General features: G+C 38.5%; 1 protein-coding gene across 4 annotated transcripts in view; it reads right to left on the bottom strand.

Annotated features, from left to right (window-relative positions):
* Window positions 1-27088, bottom strand: part of LOC128653000 (zinc finger BED domain-containing protein 6-like) — a 78927-nt gene extending 51839 nt beyond the window's left edge. The window contains exons 1-3 of one of the 4 annotated variants that reach the window (XM_053706028.1): window positions 26813-27088; window positions 24722-24862; window positions 13014-14075 (exon numbers count right to left, since the gene is read on the bottom strand). In XM_053706028.1, coding sequence (XP_053562003.1) covers window positions 13327-13818 — 492 coding nt within the window. In that variant the 5' untranslated portion in view covers window positions 13819-14075; window positions 24722-24862; window positions 26813-27088 and the 3' untranslated portion in view covers window positions 13014-13326. Of the gene's footprint in view, window positions 1-13013; window positions 14076-16066; window positions 16159-24721; window positions 24863-26812 lie in introns of those variants that run through there. The other 3 variants (XM_053706030.1, XM_053706025.1, XM_053706029.1) reach the window with 3 other exon arrangements.
* Between the last annotated feature and the right edge of the window lie 218 nt (window positions 27089-27306).

The following is a 27306-nucleotide window of genomic DNA, read 5'->3' as shown; positions in this document are numbered from 1 at the left end:
GTCCCATACGGATATTGTTCTGGCATTCCTGAGGTCTCATGGGTGGAAAGTGAATGAAAAGAATAATTCTCTATCCCCTCTCACAAGAGTTTCCTTCCTGGGAACTCTGATAGATTCTGTAGAAATGAGGATTTACCTGTCAGAGGACAGGTTGTCAAAACTTCTAAATTCCTGCCATGTTCTTTATTATACTTCTCGCCCTTCGGTGGCTCAGTGTATGGAAGTAATCAGCTTAATGGTAGCGGCAATGGACATAGTTCCATTTGCCTGCCTACATCTCAGACCGCTGCAACTCTGCATGCTCAATCAGTGGAATGGGGATTACACAAATTTGCCCCCTCTACTAAATCTGGATCAAGAGACCAGGGATTCTCTTCTCTGGTGGCTATCTTGGGTCCATATGTCCAAAGGTATGACCTTCCGCAGGCCAGATTGGACAATAGTAACAACAGATGCCAGCCTTCTGGGCTGGGGTGCAGTCTGGACCTCTCTGAAGGCTCAGGGGTCGTGGACTCAGGAGGAGGCACTCCTTCCAATAAACATTCTGGAACTAAGAGCGATATTCAATGCTCTTCAGGCTTGGCCTCAGCTAGTGGCAGTGAGGTTCATCAGATTTCAGTCGGACAACATCACGACTGTAGCTTACATTAACCATCAAAGGGGAACAAGGAGTTCCCTAGCGATGTTGGAGGTTTCAAAGATAAATCAATGGGCAGAAATTCACTCTTGCCATCTATCAGCTATCAATATCCCAGGAGTAGAGAACTGGGAGGCAGATTTTCTAAGTCGTCAGACTTTTCATCCGGGGGAGTGGGAGCTCCATCCAGAGGTGTTTGCACAGTTGATTCAACGTTGGGGCAAACCAGAACTGGATCTCATGGCGTCTCACCAGAACGCCAAGCTTCCTTGTTACCGATCCAGGTCCAAGGATCCCAAGGCAGCACTGATAAATGCTCTAGCAGCGCCTTGGTCCTTCAACCTGGCTTATGTGTTTCCACCGTTTCCTCTGCTCCCTCGTCTGATTGCCAAGATCAAACAGGAGAGAGCATCGGTAATTTTGATAGCACCTGCGTGGCCACGCAGGACTTGGTATGCAGATCTGGTGGACATGTCATCCTTTCCACCATGGACTCTGCCTCTGAGGCAGGACCTTCTACTTCAGGGTCCTTTCAACCATCCAAATCTAATTTCTCTGCGGCTGACTGCTTGGAGATTGAACGCTTGATTTTATTAAAGCGTGGTTTCTCCGAGTCGGTCATTGATACCTTAATACAGGCGCAAAAGCCTGTCACCAGGAAAATCTATCATAAGATATGGTGTAAATATCTTCATTGGTGTGAATCCAAGGGTTACTAATGGAGTAAAGTCAGGATTCCTAGGATATTATCTTTTCTCCAAGAAGGATTGGAGAAGGGTTTGTCAGCTAGTTCCTTAAAAGGACAGATTTCTGCTCTGTCTATTTTTTTGCACAAACGTCTGGCTGAGGTTGCAGACGTGCAGGCGTTTTGTCAGGCTTTAGTCAGAATCAAGCCTGTGTTTAAACCTGTTGCTCCGCCTTGGAGTTTAAATTTAGTTCTTAAGGTTCTTCAAGGGTACCAAACCTGTTTTTTTACCTAAGGTGGTATCTAATAAAAATATCAATCAGGAGATTGTTGTACCGTCACTGTGTCCTAATCCTTCTTCAAAGAAGGAACGTCTTTTACACAATCTTGACATGGTTCGTGCTTTAAAGTTTTATTTACAAGCTACTAAAGATTTTCGTCAAACATCGGCATTGTTTATTGTCTACCCTGGACAGAGGAGAGGCCAAATGGCTTCGGCAACCTCTCTTTCTTTTTGGCTAAGGAGTATAATACGCTTAGATTATGAGACTGCTGGCCAGCAGCCTCCTGAAAGGATTACAGTTCATTCTACTAAAGCGGTAGCTTCCACATGGGCTTTTAAAAATGAGGCTTCTGTTGAACAGATTTGTAAGGCGGCGACTTGGTCTTCGCTTCATACTTTTTCAAAGTTCTATAAATTTGATACTTTTGCTTCTTCGGAGGCTATTTTTGGGAGAAAGGCCTTGCAGGCAGTGGTGCCTTCCGTTTAAGCGCCTGCCTTGTCCCTCCCTTCATCCGTGTCCTATAGCTTTGGTATTGGTATCCCACAAGAAATGGATGATCCGTAGACTGGATACACCTTACAAGAGAAAACATAATTTATGCTTACCTGATAAATTTATTTCTCTTGTGGTGTATCCAGTCCATGGTTCACCCTGTCATTTTAAGGCAGGTGTTTTTATTTTTAAACTACAGTCACCCCTCACCCTATAGTTTCTCCTTTCTCTTGCTTGTCTTCGGTCGAATGACTGGTAGTGGCAGTTAGGGGAGGAGCTATAAAGACAGCTCTGCTGTGGGTGATCCTCTTGCAGCTTCCAGTTGGGAAGGAGAATATCCCACAAGTAATGGATGATCCGTGGACTGGATACACCACAAGAGAAATAAATTTATCAGGTAAGCATAAATTATGTTTTTACACATTGAAACCATGTGCCCAAAATGCCCGAAATGCCCAATTAAGATTGCAAGTGGCGTGCTAACATTGGTGTGTACAATATATTAAAATATTGCACCTATGTTAACAAGTTGAAAGTAAATGCGAAAAACTAAATTTGCGCTTGTCGGGTTAGTGTGAATGAAGACCTCACATAAAAGGTTAGGGCAAAAACAAAGTTGAATTAAACACAACATTAATACATTACAATTAAACGTTACACTCGTATATACACTATCTAATAAACAATAATCATATACATATAAAAAAAAGTTATAAGGGTTAAAAGGGATATGATATATGACAAGGTATTTGATTGTAAAGGGCTATAACAGATATATACATATATATATAAGTGCATGCATTTAGTGTATATATACATATTTATATATGTGTACACATGTATATTTATGTTTATATAAATATATATATATATATATATATATATATATACACACATATATTTTTTTATATTTATATATATATATATATATATATATATATATATATATATATATATATATATATATACACACATACACATATACACGTATACACATATAAATACTTTGGAGCCCTTTCCACTCAAATACCTGAAAGCAAGAAAATTAATTTTCAATTAATATTATTATGTAATAATTTGTTTTACTTTGTATATACTGTAAATATTGTACATTCCAATTTCTTCACATAGTGGAAAATGTTATATGTATTTTTAAATAGATATTTCTATATATATATATCTGTATATGCATACACCTGTATATATTTATAAAACATTTTTAGGCAAAATTAAGGGATATGGTATATGACAAATTATAGGACTAAGGAGGTACCAAAGGTCTATGGGGTATATTTACCAATGTGCGAGCGGACATGATAAGAAGTAGCATATCATGTCTGCTGCAAATCGCGGCACATCGATAAATGCCGACAGCATATGCTGTTGACATTTATCATTGCACTAGCAGTTCTTGTGAACTGCTGGTGCAATGCCGCCCCCTGCAGATTTGCACCCAATTGGCCGCTAGCAGGGGGCGTCAATCAACCCGATCGTATTTGATCGGGTTGATTTCAGTCCGCCGCCTCAGAGCAGGTGGACAAGTTATGGAGCAGCGGTCTTTAGACCACTGCTTTATAACTTCTTCATAACTTCAGAACAAGGGGCATCATACGGAGCTTGATAAATATGCCCCTATGTGGGTATATATGTGTTTATATATATATATGTGTGTGTATATGTGTGTATATGTGTGTTTATAGGTGTGCATATATTAGACATGTGTGATTTGTTTCGTTCCGAATCTAAATTCAGACGAATTCACAAAATTTAGAGATTCAAAATCGATTTGAATTTACGGATTATCATAGCAACAAAATTAAACTAATCTGAATGCATTTGTAACGAATAAATCCAAATTAATTTGGATGTATTCGAATGGCCATGGACTAATCACAATTTAGGATAACAATTACATTTAGTAAGATTTAGTGAGATAGAACAGTGAAATAATTCTGTTGTATAACTTGGAACTATCTGAATCAACATAACACATGCTGAACTTCTGAATTTACGAATCGATCCGAAAAGAATACATCTGAATGCATTTAAATGCATTCAAATCCGAAACAAATACATTTGAATGTATCCGAATTCGAATCGATCCAAACCGAAATTCGGAAAAAATCAGAATCGGTCTGAAATGAACCGAAACAAATTTTTCCGATGTGCACATGTCTAGTATATATGTGTTTGTATATGTGTTTTTATATATGTGTGTTTATTTATATGTGTGTATTTGTGTATATATGTGTGCATGTGTGTATATATGTGTGACTGTGTATGTATGTATATATGTGTGTATATGTGTGTATATATAGTATGTGTGAATATATGTGTGTATATATGTTTGTATGTGTGTATATATGTGTGTACATATGTGTATATGTGTGTATATATGTGTGTATGTGTGTATATATTCGTGCATGTGTATATATATGTGTGTATGTATGTATATATGTGTGTATATTTGTGTAGATATGTGTGTATGTACAGTATGTGTTTGTATGCGTATATATGTGTGTATATGTGTATATATGTGTGTACGTATGTGTATATGTGTGTACATATGTGTATATGCGTGTATATATGTGTGTATGTGTGTATATATGTGTGAATATATGTGTGTATTTATGTGTGTATGTATGTGTGTACTTGTGTATATATATGTGTGTATATATGTGTGTATGTGAGTTACCAACAATCTACTTACAGCAAAATCAAAAGGCCACTTTTCTCTGCTCATCCTCCTTGATCTGTGCGCAGCCTTTGACACTATTGACCACCCTCTTTTGCTCCAAACCCTCCAATCCTTCAGCATCTGTGACACAGCCCTCTTGTGGCTCTCTTCCTACCTGTCAAACTATACCTTTAGTGTAGCCTTCTCTGGGGCCTCCTCTGCCCCGTCACCACTTTCTGTCGGAGTACCGCAAGACTCTGTCCTTGGTCCCCTTCTCTTCTCAATCTACATGTCATCACTAGGTTCCCTAATAAAGTATCACAGTTTCCAATATCATTTGTATGCTGACAACACCCAGATCTACTTCTCTGCCCCAGACCTATCTCTTTCCTTGCCAACCCGTGTCACTAACTGTCTTTCTCACATCTCTTCCTGGATGTCCTCTCACTACCTCAAGCTAAATCTCTCCAAAACTGAGCTCCTTATTTTCCCCCCTTCTTCCAAAATCTCCACCCCCAATCTCTCTATAACTGTCAACAACTCCATCATTACCCCTACCCCACATGCCCAATGTCTCTGGGTCACATTTGACTCAGATCTTTCTTTAACTCCTCAAATTCAGTCCTTGGCTAAAGCCTGCCGCATCCACCTTAAAAATATCTCTAAAATTAGACACTTCCTTACACAAGACACAACTAATCCACTCTCTTATCCTTTCCCACCTTGATTACTGCAACTCTGTCCTTTCTGGTCTCCCCACCTGCCGCCTAGCTCCTTTACAATCCATAATGAATGCCTCTGCCAGGCTCATCTTCCTTACACGTCGCTCTTCATCTGCTGCACCTCTCTGCCAATCCCTTCCCTGGCTTCCTCTTGCCTCTAGGATCAAACACAAAATTCTCACTCTGACATACACAGACCTCAACTACACTGCTCCCCTCTATATCTCAGACCTTGTCTCCAGATACTCTCCCTCCCGTCCCCTTCGCTCTGCTCACGACCTCCTACTCTCCTCCTCTCTTGTTACCTCCTCACACTCCCGTTTACAGGACTTCTCCAGACTGGCTCCCATTTTGTGAAACTCTCTGCCTTACTCCACAAGACTGTCCCCTAGTTTTGAAAGCTTCAAGTGCCCCCTAAAGACTCTACTGTTCAGGGATGCATACAACCTACGCTAACCTTTCTTTATACCAGTTTCTCTCCTCCATTGCTATCCCCTGAACCCCCTTAGCATTTAAGCCTAAGAGTCCAGCTGTTTGTAGACCACCTTCTTAAGAGCTGACAACAACAGTGCAACTCTTGGCAGGGCCCTCCACCCATTTGATCCATATAATTGTTTTGTTGTACTCCGGATTTGTTTATAGCACTGCGGAATCTGTTGGAGCTCTACAAATAACCAATAATAATAATAATAATAATAATAATAATAATAATATATGTGTGAATATATGTGTGTATGTATGTGTATATGTGTGTGTATATATATATATATATGTGTGTGTGTGAAGTGTTTTATACTACTTATCTCTGTGCATGTTATTAGCTATTCACAGCCAGGCAGTGCTAGTTCGCGTGTGCTATATAGATAACATTGTGCTCACTCCCATAGAGTAATGCAGGAGACAACACTAATTGGCTAAAATGCAAGTTTGTACATAGCACTGAAATAAGTGGGCAGTCTGAAGAGACTTAGATACAGGGTTATCACAGAGTTAAAAAGTATATTGATATAACAGTGTTGGTTATGCAAAACTAGGGGAATGGGTAATAAAGGGATTATGTATCTTGTCAAACAATAAACATTTTCAAGTAGACTGTCCCTTTAACTCCGCCAATACCGCTAATATTTTTTCTACTTCATGAAAGTTTCTCCTTTTTTATATGTTACAGATAATGAAGTGCACAACATTTTATGTGTTGTAGGTGAAAGCCCTGGTTTTCTCTGTTGGGTAGTAAAACTGTTTCAGTTGTTAGGACTTGCATGTATTTGTTTGCAAGAGATGGGAGCATTTCCTTAAAGGGACATAATACTCATATGCTAAATCACTTGAAACTGATGCAGTATAACTGTAAAAAGCTGAGAGGAAAATATCCCCTGAGCATCTCTATGTAAAAAAGGAAGATATTTTACCTCACAATCTCCTCAGCTCAGCAGAGTAAGTTCTGTGTAAAAAGTTATACTCAGCTGTTCCCAGCTGCAGGGAAAAAAAAATGAAAAAATGAACAGCAGCCAATCAGCATTGCTGAGGTCATGAACTCTTTTACTCATGAGAATTCATAGTAAACTTCCTTTACCTGATTGGTGAAATAATATGAGAGTGCACGAGGCTCATCCCCTAAGCTGTCCTAGGACAGACACACTAAAATGCTGCTTAGAAATCCTTTACAATGGGATGTGGCTACTGAGAAACATTTGAGGTAAAATCTTTCTTTTTTTTCATAGAGATGTTCTAGTTAGCTTTTTACAGCTATACTGCATCACTTTCAAGTGTTTAAACTTTAAACATTTGGGTATTATGGCCCTTTAAGTTGGGTATAAAGAAGCACTGATAATCAACATATTTTAAGGGATGAACACCAAAAATGAAATAACTCTTTGAGGGTTTTAATAACCATATGCCCTTAAACCTTTACAATTGTTATAAATAGATGGACTCTAGCAATATTCTACTCCACATGACAATCAGTTCTCAGTCTTATTTATTAGAGCGTGGAGCTTAAAAAAGATTATGGACTCCATTTATTAAGCAGCGGATGCTGCTTCGGAAGCCCATATTTTCAAGCTTGCCTGAAATGAAAGTTAAGAAGCAGAGGTCATAAGACCTTTTAGGTGGAGAATTGAAATAATCCTGATCTAATACGATCGGGATGATTGATAGCCCCTGCTAGCGGCTGATTGGCCACCAGTGAGAGGCATTGCACAAAAATTTCTGATGAAATGCTTGTGCAATGATAAATATGCTATCCGCATTTAGCGATGTCCAGCGGACATGATTTGCTTTAGCTTTACACTTGATAAATCAAGCCCAATGACACTATTATTATTATTATTATTATTATTATTATTATTATTAATAATAATAATAATAATGATGATACTAATAATAATATGGTCCATCAATAGCAAGATCCATGACTGGTTTCACCTCTAGTTTACTAAACTCTTGGCTCATATCAACCTGGTGGTGATATCTACAGGATTAATATAATTTAAGTCTCTTGTTGCATGCACCTACCCCTGTCCAGATTTTCTTAGCATAGTAAAAAATAATTAAATAATTAAAGGGACACTGAACACAATTTTTTTATTTTTTGATTCAGATAAAGCATGCCATTTTAAGCAACGTTTTAATGTACTCCTATTATCAATTTTTCTTCTTTCTTTTGCTATCTTTATTTGAAAAATAAGGCATCTAAGCTATTTTTTGGTTCAGACTATGGACAACACTTGTTTATTGGTGGGTGAATTTATCTACCAATCAGCAAGAACAACCCAGGTTGTTTACGAAAAATGGGCCGGTATCTAAACTTATATTCTTGCATTTCAAATAAAGATACCAAGAGAATGAAGAAAATTTGATAATAGGAGTAAATTCGAAAGTTGCTTAAAATTGCATGCTCTATGTAAATCACAAAAGAAAAAAAAAATGGGTTCAGTGTCCCTTTAAATGCTGAGGATTCTTGTTGTTCAGGCAAAATCATGTTTTAATTTAATTGAGGCTCATTTCACCTATGTTATGTGCCAATCGCCAGTGAGTGTTCTTTCCATTAACACATATAGTTGTGTTAAATGGCCCAATAAATTATATGTCATAATAAATATTAACTGAAATATGCAAAAGCAATAAATAAAACAAAAGCAATTTGTATCAGCAATCATACCAAAGTTAAAAAGGGGTTAATGTTGTTGTTTCAGGGCCTAATTGAGATTTTTCATCTAAACTACAATTGAGCATGCAGGATTTAAAAAGATGACCTTGCCTGTGTGAAGTAATACATCTTCCAGTCATGTCTCACTTTATCAAAGCAAACAAGGTTGTCTCTCTTTTTTTTAATTTACTGTCAACTCAGGCTCTGCTCAGTCAGGTCAGCTTATTGGATCATCATCTTTCTGATCCTGACAGTGTGCGGAGCCGGAGTTGCGGTCGGACCCTCTCTCTGTCCCCTCTGCGCTGCCGCTGTCTTGAAATACTGGCTGCTAACTGCCTGGCTGTGTTGCGTCGCACATTGTCGTCACGTGAGCGTGACATCACGCCAGTTACTTAAGATAGCAAGAAGAGAAGACCCGCTCTCAGTCAGCTGCAGGCTAGCAGGCGCAGCAAGTGAGATGAGGTATAAAGTTGCACTGTAATATATATATATATATCAAAATATATAATAATATATATAAATATTTTATGCAGCTGTATGTAAAAATATAAAAAAAAAGTTACCAGCCCCCAAATATATATATATATATATATATATATATATATACACACACACACACTATGCAGCTGTATGTAAATTATAAATAAAAATTACTAGCCCAAAATGTGATATATTATTGTGTGATATACTGTATGTGTGAATATATATACACACACACACATACATTTGTATAGTGTGTTTGTGTGTGTGTATATATATATATATATATATATATATATATGTATCTATCTAATAGGTATCTAAATATTTGTATATATATATATATATATATATATATATGTGTGTGTGTGTGTGTGTATATATATATATATATATATATACACACACACACACATATATATGCCTTTTTCTGCCACAAAACCACCTACCACACTTCATTCCAGCACCAACCCCCCCCCCCCCCTCCCCGGACATCTGCTGACTGTGTCCAGTATTTTCTTGAAGGACACCTGGCAACCCTATGTTTCAGATAGAGAATACAATGTTAAAAAACATTACAATTCACTTCTATTATCTCATTTGATTTATTCTTTAGATATCATTTGTTGAAAAAATAGCAATGAGCCAATCATATGAGGCATCTATGTGCAGCCACCAATCAGCAGCTAATGAGCATATCTAATATGTTTGTCAGCAAATTATATCAAGAGAATGGAGCAAATGACATAATAGAAGTAAATTATACAGTTGCGGAAAATTGCAGGTTCTTTTTTAACTCATGAAACAAGAAATGTGTGTTTCCTGTCCCTTTAAAGGGACAGTATACTATAAATAGATTTTCACTTAAAAGTACATTTTCTTAAAATGGCATGTTCTATCTGAATCATTAAAGGGACACTCAATTAAAATTAAACTTTCATTATTCAGATAGAGCATGCCATTTTAAACAACTTTCCAAGTTACTTCCATTAACAAAATGTGCACAGTCTTTTTATATTTAAACTTTTTGAGTCACCAGCTACTACTGAGCATGTGCAAGAATAAGTGTGTATGCATTTGTGAATGGCTGATGGCTGTCACATGGTACAGGGGGAGACATAACTTTTAAAATTGTCAGAAGAAAAAATCTAATACTCATTTGAATTTTAGACTAAGTGCTATTGCATTGTCTTGTTATCTTGCATTTGTTGATTATGCAAATCTACCGTGCTGACTGGTCCTTTAAAATAGAATTTTGGTCTAGACTAATCCTGGCATAAAAGTAGATTGCTTACAATGCACCAATTTAATGTTCTGTTTAAATATATTTTTAAATGAAATCCATGTTATGTCCCTTTAATCACATGATGTACCTGTAGTAATCAGAATACATATGTTACATGACAGCTGACGCAGGGTACGGCTGCAGACCATGGCTATTAACTCCCTTGGTGCACCCCCTTACAGAGCCACAACTGAGATACCAGGAGGCCCACATACAAACAAGGAATGTCATCGAAAGGAACTTTGGCCTACTAAAAACCAGATTCAGGTGTCTGGATGTTATAGGCGGAGCTTTACAGTATAACCCCAAAAAGTGTGTTCCATTGTCAATGCATGTTGTATTCTACACAACATTGCTGTGGACACACGTTTATTGGGGGACATTGACCAAGAGCAGCAGCAGCAGCTGGTTCCTGTACCTGAGGATGTGGACAGGGGGACACTGAGGGGGAATGAAGTGAGGGATTATGTCATCCGGGAATACTTCACCTATAAGTTACTTGTTCATAAGTACAGTAAACCGTAACATTCACATGTATTATGATGTTTGACAGTACCTCACCAACCATTGCATGTGTATATATCATGTCTTGCAGAATTACCTACTGTGGATTTCCACTGCATGTAAGTGAAACTACTACATCCCAACCCCCTTCCCTTAACCATCCTAATTACTGTACACTGTGTGCAGAATTATTAGGCAAATTAGTATTTTGACCACATCATCCTCTTTATGCATGTTGTCTTACTCCAAGCTGTATAGGCTCGAAAGCCTACTACCAATTAAGCATATTAGGTGATGTGCATCTCTGTAATGAGAAGGGGTGTGGTCTAATGACATCAACACCCTATATCAGGTGTGCATAATTATTAGGCAACTTTCTTTCCTTTGGCAAAATGGGTCAAAAGAAGGACTTGACAGGCTCAGAAAAGTAAAAAATAGTGAGATATCTTGCAGAGGGATGCAGCTTCTGAAGCGTGATCATCGAACAATCAAGCGTTTCATTCAAAATATTCAACAGGGTCCCAAGAAGCGTGTGGAAAAACCAAGGCGCAAAATAACTGCCCATGAACTGAGAAAAGTCAAGCGTGCAGCTGCCAAGATGCCACTTGCCACCAGTTTGGCCATATTTCAGAGCTGCAACATCACTGGAGTGCCCAAAAGCACAAGGTGTGCAATACTCAGAGACATGGCCAAGGTAAGAAAGGCTGAAAGACGACCACCACTGAACAAGACACACAAGCTGAAACGTCAAGACTGGGCCAAGAAATATCTCAAGACTGATTTTTCTAAGGTTTTATGGACTGATGAAATGAGAGTGAGTCTTGATGGGCCAGATGGATGGGCCCGTGGCTGGATTAGGTAAAGGGCAGAGAGCTCCAGTCCGACTCAGACGCCAGCAAGGTGGAGGTGGAGTACTGGTTTGGGCTGATATCATCAAAGATGAGCTTGTGGGGCCTTTTCGGGTTGAGGATGGAGTCAAGCTCAACTCCCAGTCCTACTGCCAGTTTCTGGAAGACACCTTCTTCAAGCAGTGGTACAGGAAGAAGTCTGCATCCTTCAAGAAAAACATGATTTTCATGCAGGACAATGCTCCATCACACGTGTCCAAGTACTCCACAGCGTGGCTGGCAAGAAAGGGTATAAAAGAAGAAAATCTAATGACATGGCCTCCTTGTTCACCTGATCTGAACCCCATTGAGAACCTGTGGTCCATCATCAAATGTGAGATTTACAAGGAGGGAAAACAGTACACCTCTCTGAACAGTGTCTGGGAGGCTGTGGTTGCTGCTGCATGCAATGTTGATGGTGAACAGATCAAAACACTGACAGAATCCATGGATGGCAGGCTTTTGAGTGTCCTTGCAAAGAAAGGTGGCTATATTGGTCACTGATTTGTTTTTGTTTTGTTTTTGAATGTCAGAAATGTATATTTGTGAATGTTGAGATGTTATATTGGTTTCACTGGTAAAAATAAATAATTGAAATGGGTATATATTTGTTTTTTGTTAAGTTGCCTAATAATTATGCACAGTAATAGTCACCTGCACACACAGATATCCCCCTAAAATAGCTATAACTAAAAACAAACTAAAAACTACTTCCAAAAATATTCAGCTTTGATATTAATGAGTTTTTTGGGTTCATTGAGAACATGGTTGTTGTTCAATAATAAAATTAATCCTCAAAAATACAACTTGCCTAATAATTCTGCACTCCCTGTATATTTCTCATTTGTTGAATTCATGTTTAGGTCACTATGATTTATTGACTATCATTAAGAATGATGAAAATGGATGTTTATACCTTATGTTCACACCTTCTGTAAATACATTATTAGTTAGATATACCCATGTGTCAATTTATATTGGATGTGAGAAACCTTGATTTACATCTTATAAGTGAATATTACTATATGTACCCTTCATACACAACTATGTGATGTGGTTTATAGAACATGAATATGTCATAAACATGATAATAATACCTTTTTAGGCCATTTCCACACAGGTATTATTATATGTTTTAACAATATTACTGTACTAAAACACACCTCACATGGATGTGGATGACAATTATATGTTAAATAACAGAGGACAAGATTTATGGTCAACTATAAGAATATTTTTTTTTTTTATTTGCTTCTTGGATGAGGGTTCAGAGGTAAATGGAGTGGATCTCCTGGTTCTTCTGGGTTGTGCGGATTCAGATGATTCAGCTGGAGTGCTGGCCACAGATGAGAGGCTGGAGGCAGTGTCCTGCTGGTGTGTGAAATGCTCCACCAACACACCCAACAGTTGGTTTTCTTCCCGCCTTCTGTTGTCAGTCTGCATCTGCATATCCGAAATAACTCTCATCATCTGAGACTGATTTTGGACTATACCATTTAAAGATGCTGCCATGTCCCGTTGCATCTCAATGGAACGCTGGATTAAAGTCTGTTGGCTTCTGTAAAACCTGCGTTGGTCTCTCTCTCTTCTCTCGCAACTTGCTATGAGCCTCCTCTGGAGGGAAATGTATTTGTGACCCGAGGGCCGAATACAGAGGATCTACAGGCTGTTCACCAGCAGGGATTATAGGCGCAGGCTCACCTCTAGCTGCTGTTGCATCTGGAACATCCTCAGCTTCTGCTGCATCTGGAACTATGACAGCTGGTGCTGCAGGAGGAACTATGACAGCTGGTGCTGCAGGAGGAACTACGACAGCTGGTGCTGCAGGAAGAACTATGACAGCTGGTGCTGCAGGAGGAACTATGACAGCTGGTGCTGCAGGAGGAACTACGACAGCTATATGCTCCTCTTCAGATGCTGGAGCTCTTCCAAGGGAAGCGGATAGTGGAGCTCTCCGGGTGGACTGGTAGTCCCATTGCTGACTGGTGTGTGACCACTCAGCATGTCCAGTTTGCATGTCTTGTGCATAAAAGCCCTGACTGGCCTGATATTGGGGGGGGGGGGGGGTAAAGACATCTACCCTTTGGGCCTGACTTTGCTCCCCCTCAAAGCCAAAAGAATAATCCTCCGGCTAGGGATCCTGCCAGGGCTCATCTTCCAATGTTGGTGGTTGCGGTGGAGGCATTCTCTGGACGGGTGGTTGCGGTGGAGGCATTCTCTGGACTGGTCGTTGCGGTGGATGCATGCCCGTTTGCACCCTCGTGACAGGAGGTTCTGTGGAGGAGTCAAATGATGAGAGGTATTAGTACAATCATATATATATCCATGAGGGCATACAATGTACATTGATACATGCTAGGGCCTATACTCATTCTCATGTCAAACTCTATAACATGCATGTGCACATTGTGATTCGTGATATGATGGATTTTAATATGCAAAGTATACATGTATGTGTTTCATACAATAATTATGTGTACATGTCAGTGATGGAGAAAATGTGTTCTTTAAGTGACACTATGGTCACACAATTTCCTTTAGACCGATGTAGGCACATAACATGCTTTCTTGAGCTAAAAGAATTGTGATGGCGAAAGTGTCCATTTACTGAAAACTCTACATGTGGCTTGTGGCCTGTGTTACTCAGAGACATGTTAGTATTTCACTATTCCACCTCATATCATGAATTTCAATGTGTTAAGTAGCATTAAATGGACATTAAACCCAGTTTTATTCTTTCATGATTCAGCTAGAGCCTGCAATTTTAAACAACTTTGTAATTTACTTCCATTACCTAATTTGCTTCATTCTCTTGATATTCTTTGCTGAAAAGCATTTCTAGATAGTGTTGAAAATAATAAGCAATATCTGTAACTGTTTTTCCTGCAGTGCTTAGTGAGGTCTGAATGGGTTAATTTCTATGCAGGCATTGTTAGTCAGGAGGGGCCTGTCTTGCTTAAAGGCAATGTTTTATAGTAGCTAGTGTATGTCTCTTTATTTTTCTTCTAAATCTAATCCTTATCTATCCTTGTATCTAAACATTCAATTCCCTTGTTGTCCTGGTAGGCCAAACATATGTGAGTATATGGATGGATGTATACCATAAATTAGTAAGCTTGTAGAATGATATGTTTTTTACACAGCTCTCTTTGTTAACATAAGAGCAGACATTAGTTCATCCCTGACCTTTGCCCTTTTTTGATATACGGTCAGAGAGTTAAACCAGCTACTTTGAGGGATAGAACTTAGTGAATGGAATTGTGTCTAAACTGTATTTTTTTTTACTTATGTAATAACCATATTTGGTGGAAACCCTTGCATTTTAGCCAGCCAATCATAAACTGTATTAGCCTAGATATGGAGTTCAGGAATGCCCTGCCTCCTGTATAAATGTTTGGGAAGGGGACTGACCCCCACAGAGAAAACTTTGTATTCATTCTCTCCTCACTGCAGTGTGTTTTTCAATAAATGAACCCTCTTTAACCTGTCGTGGTCTGAAGAGTTATTCAGTCCAGGGTGAATATCACCAACACATGGCGTCACGAACAGGATGGCACAATCTCAGACACCAGTCCAAGTGGCAAAGACTTTCTGCTCCAGGGGCACTCAATTAAGACCGGTCTGAATGGTAAGAGCATTTGTTTGTTTTTAGTGTAACAGTAATTGAGTGTATCTGGGTAACGGGTCAGAGCTGTTTGGCGTTTTGGGTGACGCTATCCTAAGAGGCTCCGTTTATTGATTCATTAATGTTGTGTGTTGTATTGTGTAAATTGTTTTTGTAAAAGTAAAAAACTTGTGACCTAGGAGGGTGTCTATTAAAAGGCAACTGGGATTAGGAGACTGGGTTTACAGTTCTAGCCGCCCCAACCTGACTGCAAGTCCCACCGGATGTTAACCAGTCAGTGTTTGAATGCAAGGGGAACTGTGACAAACCTATATCCGAAACTGTGACCTGGCAGACACCCTAAAAGGACACATAGTTACCTGTTCTGATTATATGTTTAGGCAAACCTCTTGGATAAGTCCTGATTAGACAGCTTTATTTCTTGTGTGAGCACTGATAGTATTCCCAGTGAAGAAAATATTGTTAATCTTAGGAAGGGGCTATCCTGGGTAGACGTAAGACTGCAGCAGTCATTTAAGGGGACAGTATACACTCATATACACTCATTTTCATTTAACTGCATGTAATAGACACTACTATAAAGAATAAGATGCACAGGTACTGATATAAAAATCAAGTATAAAACTGTTTAAAAACTTACTCAGAGCTCTCAGTTTGCTCTGTTGAAAAGGACATAAACAGGAGCAAGTTGGATTAGGTAACTGATGGTATTCTCATAAAACTGTGGGGAGTCTGAAAGTCAGAGCAGTGTTATTTGAAAATAAGCAAAACTATACATTTAAAAAAAAAAAAAAAAAACTTTATGGGCTATTTAAATAGATCATCTACAAAACATTAATGCAAAGAAAAAATGAGTGTATAATGTTCCTTTGAGGGCAAACACGTGAGGTAGTGTTGCCAGGTTGGGGTGGAGGTTCCCCTGATACAATACAATTCTCTTTTGTTCTGTTTTGTTGTTTTTTGTTGGTTTAGATTTTAGGAATTTGTGTTAATTGTAAGTAAAAACCCCAAGTGACATTTAAAAAAATAGTAAAAAGTAAAAAGTCAATTTAAAATGGGACATAGTTCCTCTAAAGGCTGTTCCACTAATCCTAAATGGCCAAAGGGTTCCCCAGCAGAATATATGAATCAACACCATGGCCCTTTTTGTAATAAGTACCATACTAAATGGTCCCGACTAACTCAAAACAAAGGGTTCGATATATGGCCAGAGGGTGGCTCTTGGTACCTGGATAAAATAAATACCCTAAGTAATGTTTTAATAGCGGTTTCAAAAAAGAACAACCCTACATCAGAAGAGCGGAAAGCATATTTTAAATGGAATACTGAGGCAGTAAAAAGACAGTGTGAGTCGTTAAAAACTTCACTAGAGGATTATCAAAAAGAAATTAAAAACTTAAAATTAAATCTCCCAGTAAGGGAAGAAAAAGAGCAAAAAAATAAGAAAAAGAGTGCAAGGGGTAAAAGAATAAAATGTTTCAAATATGGAAAGGTGGGACACATGAGCAAAGATTGATGGTCACTCCCAGCACTGCAGCACTAAAATACAGACACAATAGCTGCATGTAAGAGGGGTATAGGAATACTGATAGATGGACTGGTAAATGTATGTGGTAGAAAAGTTTGTTTTTGAATTATTAAAAGATTAAGTAATAAATTAAAACTGTGCTTTATATTCCTTAAGTGACATTTTAAGTAGGGTAAATCATGTTTTAGTGTTTGTTATCAGGGAGTACCCATGGACAAAGTAATTGTATATTATACAATTTTGTGAAAATGGGCATAATTGAGAGGAAATGTATTCCTTTGTCAGAATGTAATGCTCATGAAAATGTGTATAAATATTGAAGAGGTGCTGGAGGTATGTAAGGAGATATTAGAAGTTTGCATGGTGGGTTTTCTACCTTAGGAGTGAATATTTTTGAAGTTTTAATTAGTGGTTAATTGTCAGTGTTCAATGTGTCTCTGCTTTATGATTTTGTCAGAGCAATAGTGTACAATGTGTAGTTAAAGGTAAATGTTGTATTTTTAACTTTTGTGTGTATAAGGTTTATTGTGTTCTCCACTGAAATTACACAGAATTATTGATGGTACATTATATGCTGTAAATTTTCTTATATATACATATTGTCTTGTATTGATTTGCAGAACTGGCCAGCTGCAATAAATATGCAAAGACAATATTTAGTTCAAATAATATTTAGTGGATGAATACAATTAAACCGGTATAATCTTAATAAAGATGTTTGTATATGGTTGTTTAACTTCTTTTACTTAATTTTTCAAGTGGAATAAAATGTTTTAACTATAGAAAAAATGTGACACAGATAAGACTTTGAGCAGTCAGACAGTAAAAAAACATAGGAGCTGCGCCGGTGTTATAAGAAAAAAGTAGGGGGAGAGGGGACTGTTTAAGAAGAATGCAGACTGTCAGTTCTTGTTAGACAAAGCACATATCCCCTTGTAAATATAGTTAAAAGCTGTAATGATTACTTTAGTTGGGAATAAGGGTATATCATACCACATATTAGAACCTTTGAGTGTAACTGTAGGTCCTGAAACAGAATGACATGTTCCAAAACTGTTCAATAATGTCATTAGGAAAGACTTATTGTGTAAACTAGGGAAAGTTTTTCTTAATGTGTCTAGAGGGGAACAAGAAAGTGTATAGCTGCCTTGGAGTAATAATTGCAGAATCTATGTGTTAAAGATTTGTGACTAATAAAATCGCCAGGGGGAAAGTTTATTGAAATTGACTGTGTATTTGACATTTTTATTGTTTCAAAAATAAAATAATAAATGGTCCATTTGTTACCCATTCCCCAGTTGTACATGATCAACACGGTTGTGTTGATAAACTTTTTTTTTTTACCGCTGTGATTACTTAGTATCCAAATCTCTGTAGACTACCCACTTATCTCAATGTTTTTTTTTAGAAACTTGCAATTTGACCAATTAGTGCTGACTCTTGCGTCAGTGAATGTTGTATAGGTAGCACAGTTAAACTAGCAGTGCATTAATTAGCCTTTCACAGCCAGACAGTGAAATAAGAAGCGGCCTACAAGTTCGTAGAAATCAGCGCCTATGAGCCTGCCTAGTTTTGGCCTTTAACAGGGAATATCAGGCAAGCCAGGCAAATTTGGTGATGGAATTAGATTTTAAAGTTGTTTGGAATAACATGCCCTATCTAAAGCATTAAAGTTCAATTTTACTGATCCTTTAAAGAGAAACATAAATGACCCTGTATTCTACAATACCCCCTGTGTAAAATGCTGGTGACTATTAGTTTAACATTGCTCAGAAACAGGCTGCAAATATAATATCTGTGATGTTGATTTTGGAGACTATGACATACAACTAACATCAATGCTTAAGTCTTTTCATATCCAGGTACTTGCTGCACAGTTAAAGAATGATAATCGTGTAGAGCATGTCATCTCACCTGGTAATTTTATAATGGTTGAAAGTTTTTCCAGAAAAATAGCTCTGGAGCCAAAGTAGAAGATGCCTGTCTGTGTATTATTTATCACAAACACAGCCACTGAAGTCACAGAAGTTAAATCATGGATCTCACTACAAATTGGTGCCACCATAGACTGATCCTATCACTGGCAAGGAAATCCATAAAGACTGAGCCTTTGGGAAGTATCATTCTCTGATAGTGCTTGATTATTTCCTGAATGTTTAAAGCTAATGAACTGATTTTTCATTTGTCATTATAATTTCTATATGCTGCATTTACACCCTAGTGATGCTCTTACTGGTGTGTAAAGGAATTCTCTTTTTTATAAAGCTTTTAGTAATCACTCAAATGTTAGCAATTACTTTTTGTATGATTTATTTTTTATATTACTGTGTAATTGTTATATGTATATTAAACTCACAATGTATCCTTTTATATTTTGGGTATTCTCTTGTTCCCAGTTATATCTGCCATACCACCCCATGGGAACAAGACAATGCATTTATTGTTACTGCCACACTGATGGTACAGGTGCCTGTTGGATCTGTGGTTTTATACCACATAGCCATGAGTTTGGTACCTCTGTATAAATGTTATTTTAGTTAAAATACTATTAAATTAGGCATTTTAACAATGTATACAATGTTACACTATTGACAATGAAACATTACTATACATCCATTTTTATTTTGCTTTCATTTCTTGTAAAGTACATATAAAACGTGTACTTGTTAAATTTTCTCCCAGCAATGATTGGGTTAATTATTTTAGCTAATGTATCTGGGAGGTTTTGTATATTGCTCCTTCCCCACATTCTCTATTTGTTTTTGTTTATTTTCAGATGGATTATTAGTTTTGCATTTATTTCAATAGCAGTGAGCATTCAAGGTAGTTTGGTGTTAATAATATAATTGTGCTTAAATACGTATGTACTTATGTTTAGCTATTAGATATAGATTACAAAGCAATATAATGTATGTCTGTGGCAACCCCAGTCTCTTAAAGGGACAGTATACTAAAACATTTTTTATATTAATCTATTTTAGACTTGTTATACCAGCTGCAGAGTATAAAATATATGTTGTGTATATGAAGTAGCTGGTTTTGTGCTTTTAAACCACATCCTATTACAATGTGTTGAGCTTCAGGTAATGCCATATCTCCTTATGTTTGTTTACACACACTTGCTTCCTTATCTTTTAATATGTGAAAAACCAAAGCTCAATACTTAGAGAGAGCAAATGGAAAAATTATAATTTTATTACTTAACTATCCTGCATGATATTAAGTTTAGTGTTTTGGATTTTGATTTGACTTTTGGCCTGTCAGGATATCTGGGTAAATTGGGGGTACAGATACTGCAAGGTTTGCTAATCTTTGTTGTACTAATTGTTTTTCTTTCTCTTGTAGTAATCTGTCTCAAATTAATGCTACACAAGCTCTGTAACCTCGTCAGCCCAGCAACCAGCAGACTGATGCCCTCCTGTGAAGCTCGAGCCTTGCGTTTGCCCCATTATTATGACCACGGCAACTCTGCACTGCAGTTTGAGATGGAATTCACCCAACTAAATCATATTGATGTTTGAAGCTATTGTCAGAGTTTAACAGCATAAGAGGAGGCACTGTTGAAAATAATAAGCAATATCTGTAACTGTTTTTCCTGCAGTGCTTAGTGAGGTCTGAATGGGTTAATTTCTATGCAGGCATTGTTAGTCAGGAGGGGCCTGTCTTGCTTAAGGGCAATGTTTTATAGTAGCTAGTGTATGTCTCTTTATTTTTCTTCTAAATCTAATCCTTATCTATCCTTGTATCTAAACATTCAATTCCCTTGTTGTCCTGGTAGGCCAAACATATGTGAGTATATGGATGGATGTATACCATAAATTAGTAAGCTTGTAGAATGATATGCTTTTTACACAGCTCTCTTTGTTAACATAAGAGCAGACATTAGTTCATCCCTGACCTTTGCCCTTTTTTGATATACGGTCAGACAGTTAAACCAGCTACTTTGAGGGATAGAACTTAGTGAATGGAATTGTGTCTAAACTGTATTTTTTTAACTTATGTTATAACCATATTTGGTGGAAACCCTTGCATTTTAGCCAGCCAATCATAAACTGTATTAGCCTAGATATGGAGTTCAGGAATGCCCTGCCTCCTGTATAAATGTTTGGGAAGGGGACTGACCCCCCCAGAGAAAACTTTGTATTCATTCTCTCCTCACTGCAGTGTGTTTTTCAATAAACGAACCCTCTTTAACCTGTCGTGGTCTGAAGAGTTATTCAGTCCAGGGTGAATATCACCAACAATAGGCTCAGAAGCTGCTGATTGGTGGCTGCACATCAATGCCTCATGTGATTGGCTCAACCATGTGCATTGATATTTAATAAACAAAGAATATCAGAATAATGAAGCAAATTAGATAATAGAAGTAAATTGGGATGTTGTTTAAAACTGTATTCTCTCTGAATAATGACATAAAAATATTTGGTTTAATGTCCCTTTAATGTGAAATCTAATTGTAGATGTTTTTGTTAGTAGGCCAAATACTATGCTCCTCATTGTGTACATGAATGTGTGACATTAAAGGATGTTATATCTCAAATACATATAATACTAGTGTGTGGGATGTTATTCACCAGCATGCTGTGCTGATGTTGCAGCCCCTGAGTTACGAGCCCCTGGAAGTCCACGGACTGCTGTGATGCTCAGGGACCTGCGAATGATCTCCTGCCATTCATTATATTCAGCCTCCTGGGGAAGAACACCGCCTGTTCCCCTCTGGTACATGGCTTCTTGGCCCATTTTCTCCTTCACCCGCCTCTTGCAGTCGTTCCATATTTTCTTTAGCCCATCGACATTCCTCCTCTGCTGGGCCACGCTGTTGACTGCCTCCTCGACCAACAGCCATGCATCCCTACGCCTTCGGCAACTCCTTTGCCCTTTCTCTTGGCCAAAGAGGGCAGTGTGGTTCTCCATGACGGCCTGGACTAGCGCTAGATTTTCAGCAAAAAAAAAGTTTGGGCACCTCATGCGCTCATCGTCCTGGGCCGCCTGGCTTCCTCCCTGGGATGTCCCTGGTGTGGGTTCCTCCCTATCCTCTCCCTCCTCCCCCTTCTATCCCCATGTGCACCCTCTGTCCCTCTTCTGAGTGTGCCTGGTCTTGGGGCAACACCACTCCCATTATCCCTTCTGGCTCTCCCTCTCCCCACTCCACTTACTCCCTGATGGGGACCCTGCTGCTCTTCCTGTCCATAATCCTCTCCCTGCAACTCCCCTCTCCTCCTCCCCTCTGCCCTAGCTCTCCCTGTCATCCTCAAACTACACACACTCAAACACTCACACTCACTCCCACTTCAGTCACAAACAATCAAAACCAAACACTCAGCATATCACATTGTAAAAGATAAATACAATGTGTGAGGTGTTATATAAAAAAAAGTGTTGTGTATTTTGTATATGTATGTATGCAAAATGTGTGCAATATGTAAAAAAAGTGTAAGTAAATGTACAGGCTTAACTAAACACAAATCCAAAAATCCGACCTAACTAACTGATGAAATGCGCCTCTCTCACTGCTCTTACTAAGATTCACTATACTCACTGTAGTGTGCTGTAGCTCCGAGAACCAACCAAACACACTAAAGAAAATGGCGGCTGCGCAAGGGTTTATGTATGAATTTTGAATGCCGCAATTACGTGGCGCATCTTTTAGAACTGGCAGTTATTTTTTACGATTCCTAGCCTAATTTGCATAAAACTACTCTTTATTGAGACTTTACGTGAACAAAATACTGGCATAAGTACTTGCGACGACTAAAATGTGTATTTGCGCACATTTTAGTTGATCGCTGGTTTTTCATACTTACGCCAGTTTAGCATCTGACGGCGCAGAATATTGGATAGCTCGAGTTGGGAGGTGAAATTACGGGTGGCGCGGGTTCCTTCGCTTGCACCGAAAACTACACCGTATATCGGATCGCGCCCCAGATGCCTAAAGCCTACAGGGAGTGCAGAATTATTAGGCAAGTTGTATTTTTGAGGATTAATTTTATTATTGAACAACAACCATGTTCTCAATGAACCCAAAAAACTCATTAATATCAAAGCTGAATAGTTTTGGAAGTAGTTTTTAGTTTGTTTTTAGTTATAGCTATTTTAGGGGGATATCTGTGTGTGCAGGTGACTATTACTGTGCATAATTATTAGGCAACTTAACAAAAAACAAATATATACCCATTTCAATTATTTATTTTTACCAGTGAAACCAATACAACATCTCAACATTCACAAATATACATTTCTGACATTCAAAAACAAAACAAAAACAAATCAGTGACCAATATAGCCACCTTTCTTTGCAAGGACACTCAAAAGCCTGCCATCCATGGATTCTGTCAGTGTTTTGATCTGTTCACCATCAACATTGCGTGCAGCAACAACCACAGCCTCCCAGACACTGTTCAGAGAGGTGTACTGTTTTCCCTCCTTGTAAATCTCACATTTGATGATGGGCCACAGGTTCTCAATGGGGTTCAGATCAGGTGAACAAGAAGGCCATGTCATTAGATTTTCTTCTTTTATACCCTTTCTTGCCAGCCACGCTGTGGAGTACTTGGACGCGTGTGATGGAGCATTGTCCTGCATGAAAATCATGTTTTTCTTGAAGGATGCAGGCTTCTTCCTGTACCACTGCTTGAAGAAGGTGTCTTCCAGAAACTGGCAGTAGGACTGGGAGTTGAGCTTGACTCCATCCTCAACCCGAAAAGGCCCCACAAGCTCATCTTTGATGATACCAGCCCAAACCAGTTCTCCACCTCCACCTTGCTGGCGTCTGAGTCGGACTGGAGCTCTCTGCCCTTTACCAATCCAGCCACGGGCCCATCCATCTGGCCCATCAAGACTCACTCTCATTTCATCAGTCCATAAAACCTTAGAAAAATCAGTCTTGAGATATTTCTTGGCCCAGTCTTGACGTTTCAGCTTGTGTGTCTTGTTCAGTGGTGGTCGTCTTTCAGCCTTTCTTACCTTGGCCATGTCTCTGAGTATTGCACACCTTGTGCTTTTGGGCACTCCAGTGATGTTGCAGCTCTGAAATATGGCCAAACTGGTGGCAAGTGGCATCTTGGCAGCTGCACGCTTGACTTTTCTCAGTTCATGGGCAGTTATTTTGCGCCTTGGTTTTTCCACACGCTTCTTGCGACCCTGTTGACTATTTTGAATGAAACGCTTGATTGTTCGATGATCACGCTTCAGAAGCTTTGCAATTTTAAGAGTGCTGCATCCCTCTGCAAGATATCTCACTATTTTTTACTTTTCTGAGCCTGTCAAGTCCTTCTTTTGACCCATTTTGCCAAAGGAAAGGAAGTTGCCTAATAATTATGCACACCTGATATAGGGTGTTGATGTCACTAGACCACACCCCTTCTCATTACAGAGATGCACATCACCTAATATGCTTAATTGGTAGTAGGCTTTCGAGCCTATACAGCTTGGAGTAAGACAACATGCATAAAGAGGATGATGTGGTCAAAATACTCATTTGCCTAATAATTCTGCACTCCCTGTATAAACAGCAGATCAGGGCAAAGGGTTAATAATGTTTTTAAAATGTTGTTTTGCGCAGCTGGTATCTGTGACAGTGGGAATAGTTCTATGTGGCAGGAAGTTAATGGTTGTAAGTTAGAAACAGCTCTGTTGATTTCAATTGAGCTTATTTCTCCACTTGCTGCTATAACTTCACTCAGGTACTAAAAGTGTGTTGTTCCAGTAAGTTATATGTTTGACAAACAACCATTATTGAATCTTATACAGAGAAACAGTGGCACTTACCAATTCTGGGGGTCCGTGTCTGACGAGCAGCGTGTCTTTAGCACCGGCACAATCAGCTGTCCAATCCTCCGGTTTGGGAGCCCAGCAAGAGCAACTCCATCCAGGGTGCAAACAATCAAGAAACTCACATCTTCTTCCGGGCTTCACACGCCAATCCAGTGCAGGAAAGTAAGAAAAAATATGCAGCCGGGGTCACGTTAGAAAATAAAACCCAAATTTATTGGAGACACATTTAAAAACAAGCGGCTAGATTAAGAGTTTTGTGTTAGAAGCTGTGCAGTGCTAGAGAGCAGTTTTCTCTCACCACTTACTTACCTGCAGCGCTGGTATTACAGGTTTTTCAGAAACCCGGCATTAAAAGACAAAAAGTGAGCGTTGAGCAAAATTTTGCTCCAAATCTCACTTCAATACCAGCGCTGCTTAAATCAGTGGTGAGCTGGTCGTATGTGCTTGTGCACTATTTCCCCATAGGAATCAACGGGGAGAGCCGTCTGAAAAAAAGTCTAACACCTGCAAAAAAGCAGCGTAAAACTCACTAACGCAGCCCCATTGATTCCTATTGGGAAATAAAATTTATATTTACACCTAACACCCTAACATGAACCCCAAGTCTAAACACCCCTAATCTTACACTTAATAACCCCTAATCTGCCGACCCCGACACCTGCATTATATTTATTAACACATAATCTTCCTCTCAGGACACCGCCGCCACCTACATTATATTTATGAACCCCTAATCTGCCGCCCCCAATGTTGCCGCAACCTACCTACACTTATTAACCCTAATCTTCCGCCCCAACGTCGCTGCCACTATAATAAACATATTAACCCCTAAACCGCTGCACTCCTGCCTTGCAAACACTAGTTAAATATTATTAACCCCTAATCTGCTGTCCCTAACATCACCGCCACCTACCTACATTTATTAACCCCTAATCTGCCGCCCCCAACGTCGCCGCCAATATACTAAACGTATTAACCCCTAAACCTAAGTCTAAACCTAACCCTAACACCCCTTAACTTAATAATTCCTATTTAAAACTAAATACTTACCTATAAAATAAACCCTAAGCTAGCTACAATATAACTAATAGTTACATTGTATCTAGCTTAGGTTTTATTTTTATTTTACAGGCAAGTTTGTATTTATTTTAACTAGGTAGAATAGTTATTAAATAGTTATTAACTATTTAATAACTACCTAGCTAAAATAAATGCAAAAGTACCTGTAAAATAAAACCTAACCTAAGTTACAATAACACCTAACACTACACTATAATTAAATAAATTAACTAAATTAAATACAATTAAATAAATTAAATTAAATTAGCTAAAGTACAAAAAAACAAACACTAAATTACAGAAAATAAAAAACAAATTACAGATATTTAAACTAATTACACCTAATCTAATAGCCCTATCAAAATTAAAAAAGGCCCACCCAAAATAAAAAAAAACCCTAGCTTAAACTACCAATAGCCCATAAAAGGGCATTTTGCGGGGCATTGCCCCAAGTAATCAGCTCTTTTACCTGTAAAAAAAAATACAAACACCCCCCCAACAGTAAAACCCACCACCCACACAACCAACCCCCCACATAAAATACTAGATAAAATAGAATAACAGGTTATGAAAAGCAAAAATAACTCTGTTTCAGGAGTAAAGGGCTGAAATATGAGCAGTTATAAATGAAGACTTCAGTTCAGTGTTAAAAGCAAGCACATGCAAAACAGATGGGGTTTAAATAAGATCTCCCATAAATATACAAGGTTAACAGTCTAACCAGCTTAGTTTGATGTAGACAAATCCTTAGTTTTACTTTGAGGAAAGTAGATTTTACTGCAGCAAACGTTAGTTAGCAAAGTAGTAACATGAGAAGCAAACATGCACTTCAAGGGTTAATGCAGCAAGCAGTTAGAGTTGTTTGTTTCTTAACAGCAATAAGTATTCTTATGAGCAGACAGTTTATGTGGCAGCAAACAGTTAATGAAGCAGCAGAGTTTATGTAGCAGTAAACAGTTAATGAAGCAGCAGACAATTTATGTAGCAGCAGTAATAAGTTGTTAAAGTTCAGAGCTACACATATACTTGTGTTTGTTGTTTAAAGGAAGCAAAGCTGTGAATGCAGCTGGTCCAGTGATGGCTGTTAGTGACAGAGTTGCAGAGAGGAGCTTGCAGGTCCGTTGTAGATAGCTGAAAGGTATCCGGATATGATGAGTGTCAGCTGGAGGTTGAGCTGCAGTTGGGCTAAATAGAAACTCCAGAGATAAAGAAGGAAGCTTGAAATAACTTTAGACAAGGATCATCTAAAACTTAGAGATTGCAACAAAATATTCAAGCAGTAAAAGGAAGCAGGAAGTGACCTTAAAAAGGCTATACAAGGAAAAGGAGGAGCAATGCTTAAGGTGGTATGTAGAGTTCTTACAGGTAATGCTTAAGGTGGTAGTTAGAGTTCTTACAGATCCCCCTCCTCAAGGAATCCTCTCTGAGGATTCAGTGTGTGGCTTCAAAGGATAGCGTCTATGAAATGCAGAATGTAACTTGGGTGCATGTAAATCTTTTACAGCCACCCAAGAGTTTTC

Source organism: Bombina bombina, chromosome 3 (genome assembly GCF_027579735.1).
Source record: "Bombina bombina isolate aBomBom1 chromosome 3, aBomBom1.pri, whole genome shotgun sequence".
NCBI lineage: Eukaryota > Metazoa > Chordata > Amphibia > Anura > Bombinatoridae > Bombina > Bombina bombina.
Note: the sequence above shows the minus strand (reverse complement) of the source record. Positions and strands in the feature narration are given on the sequence as shown.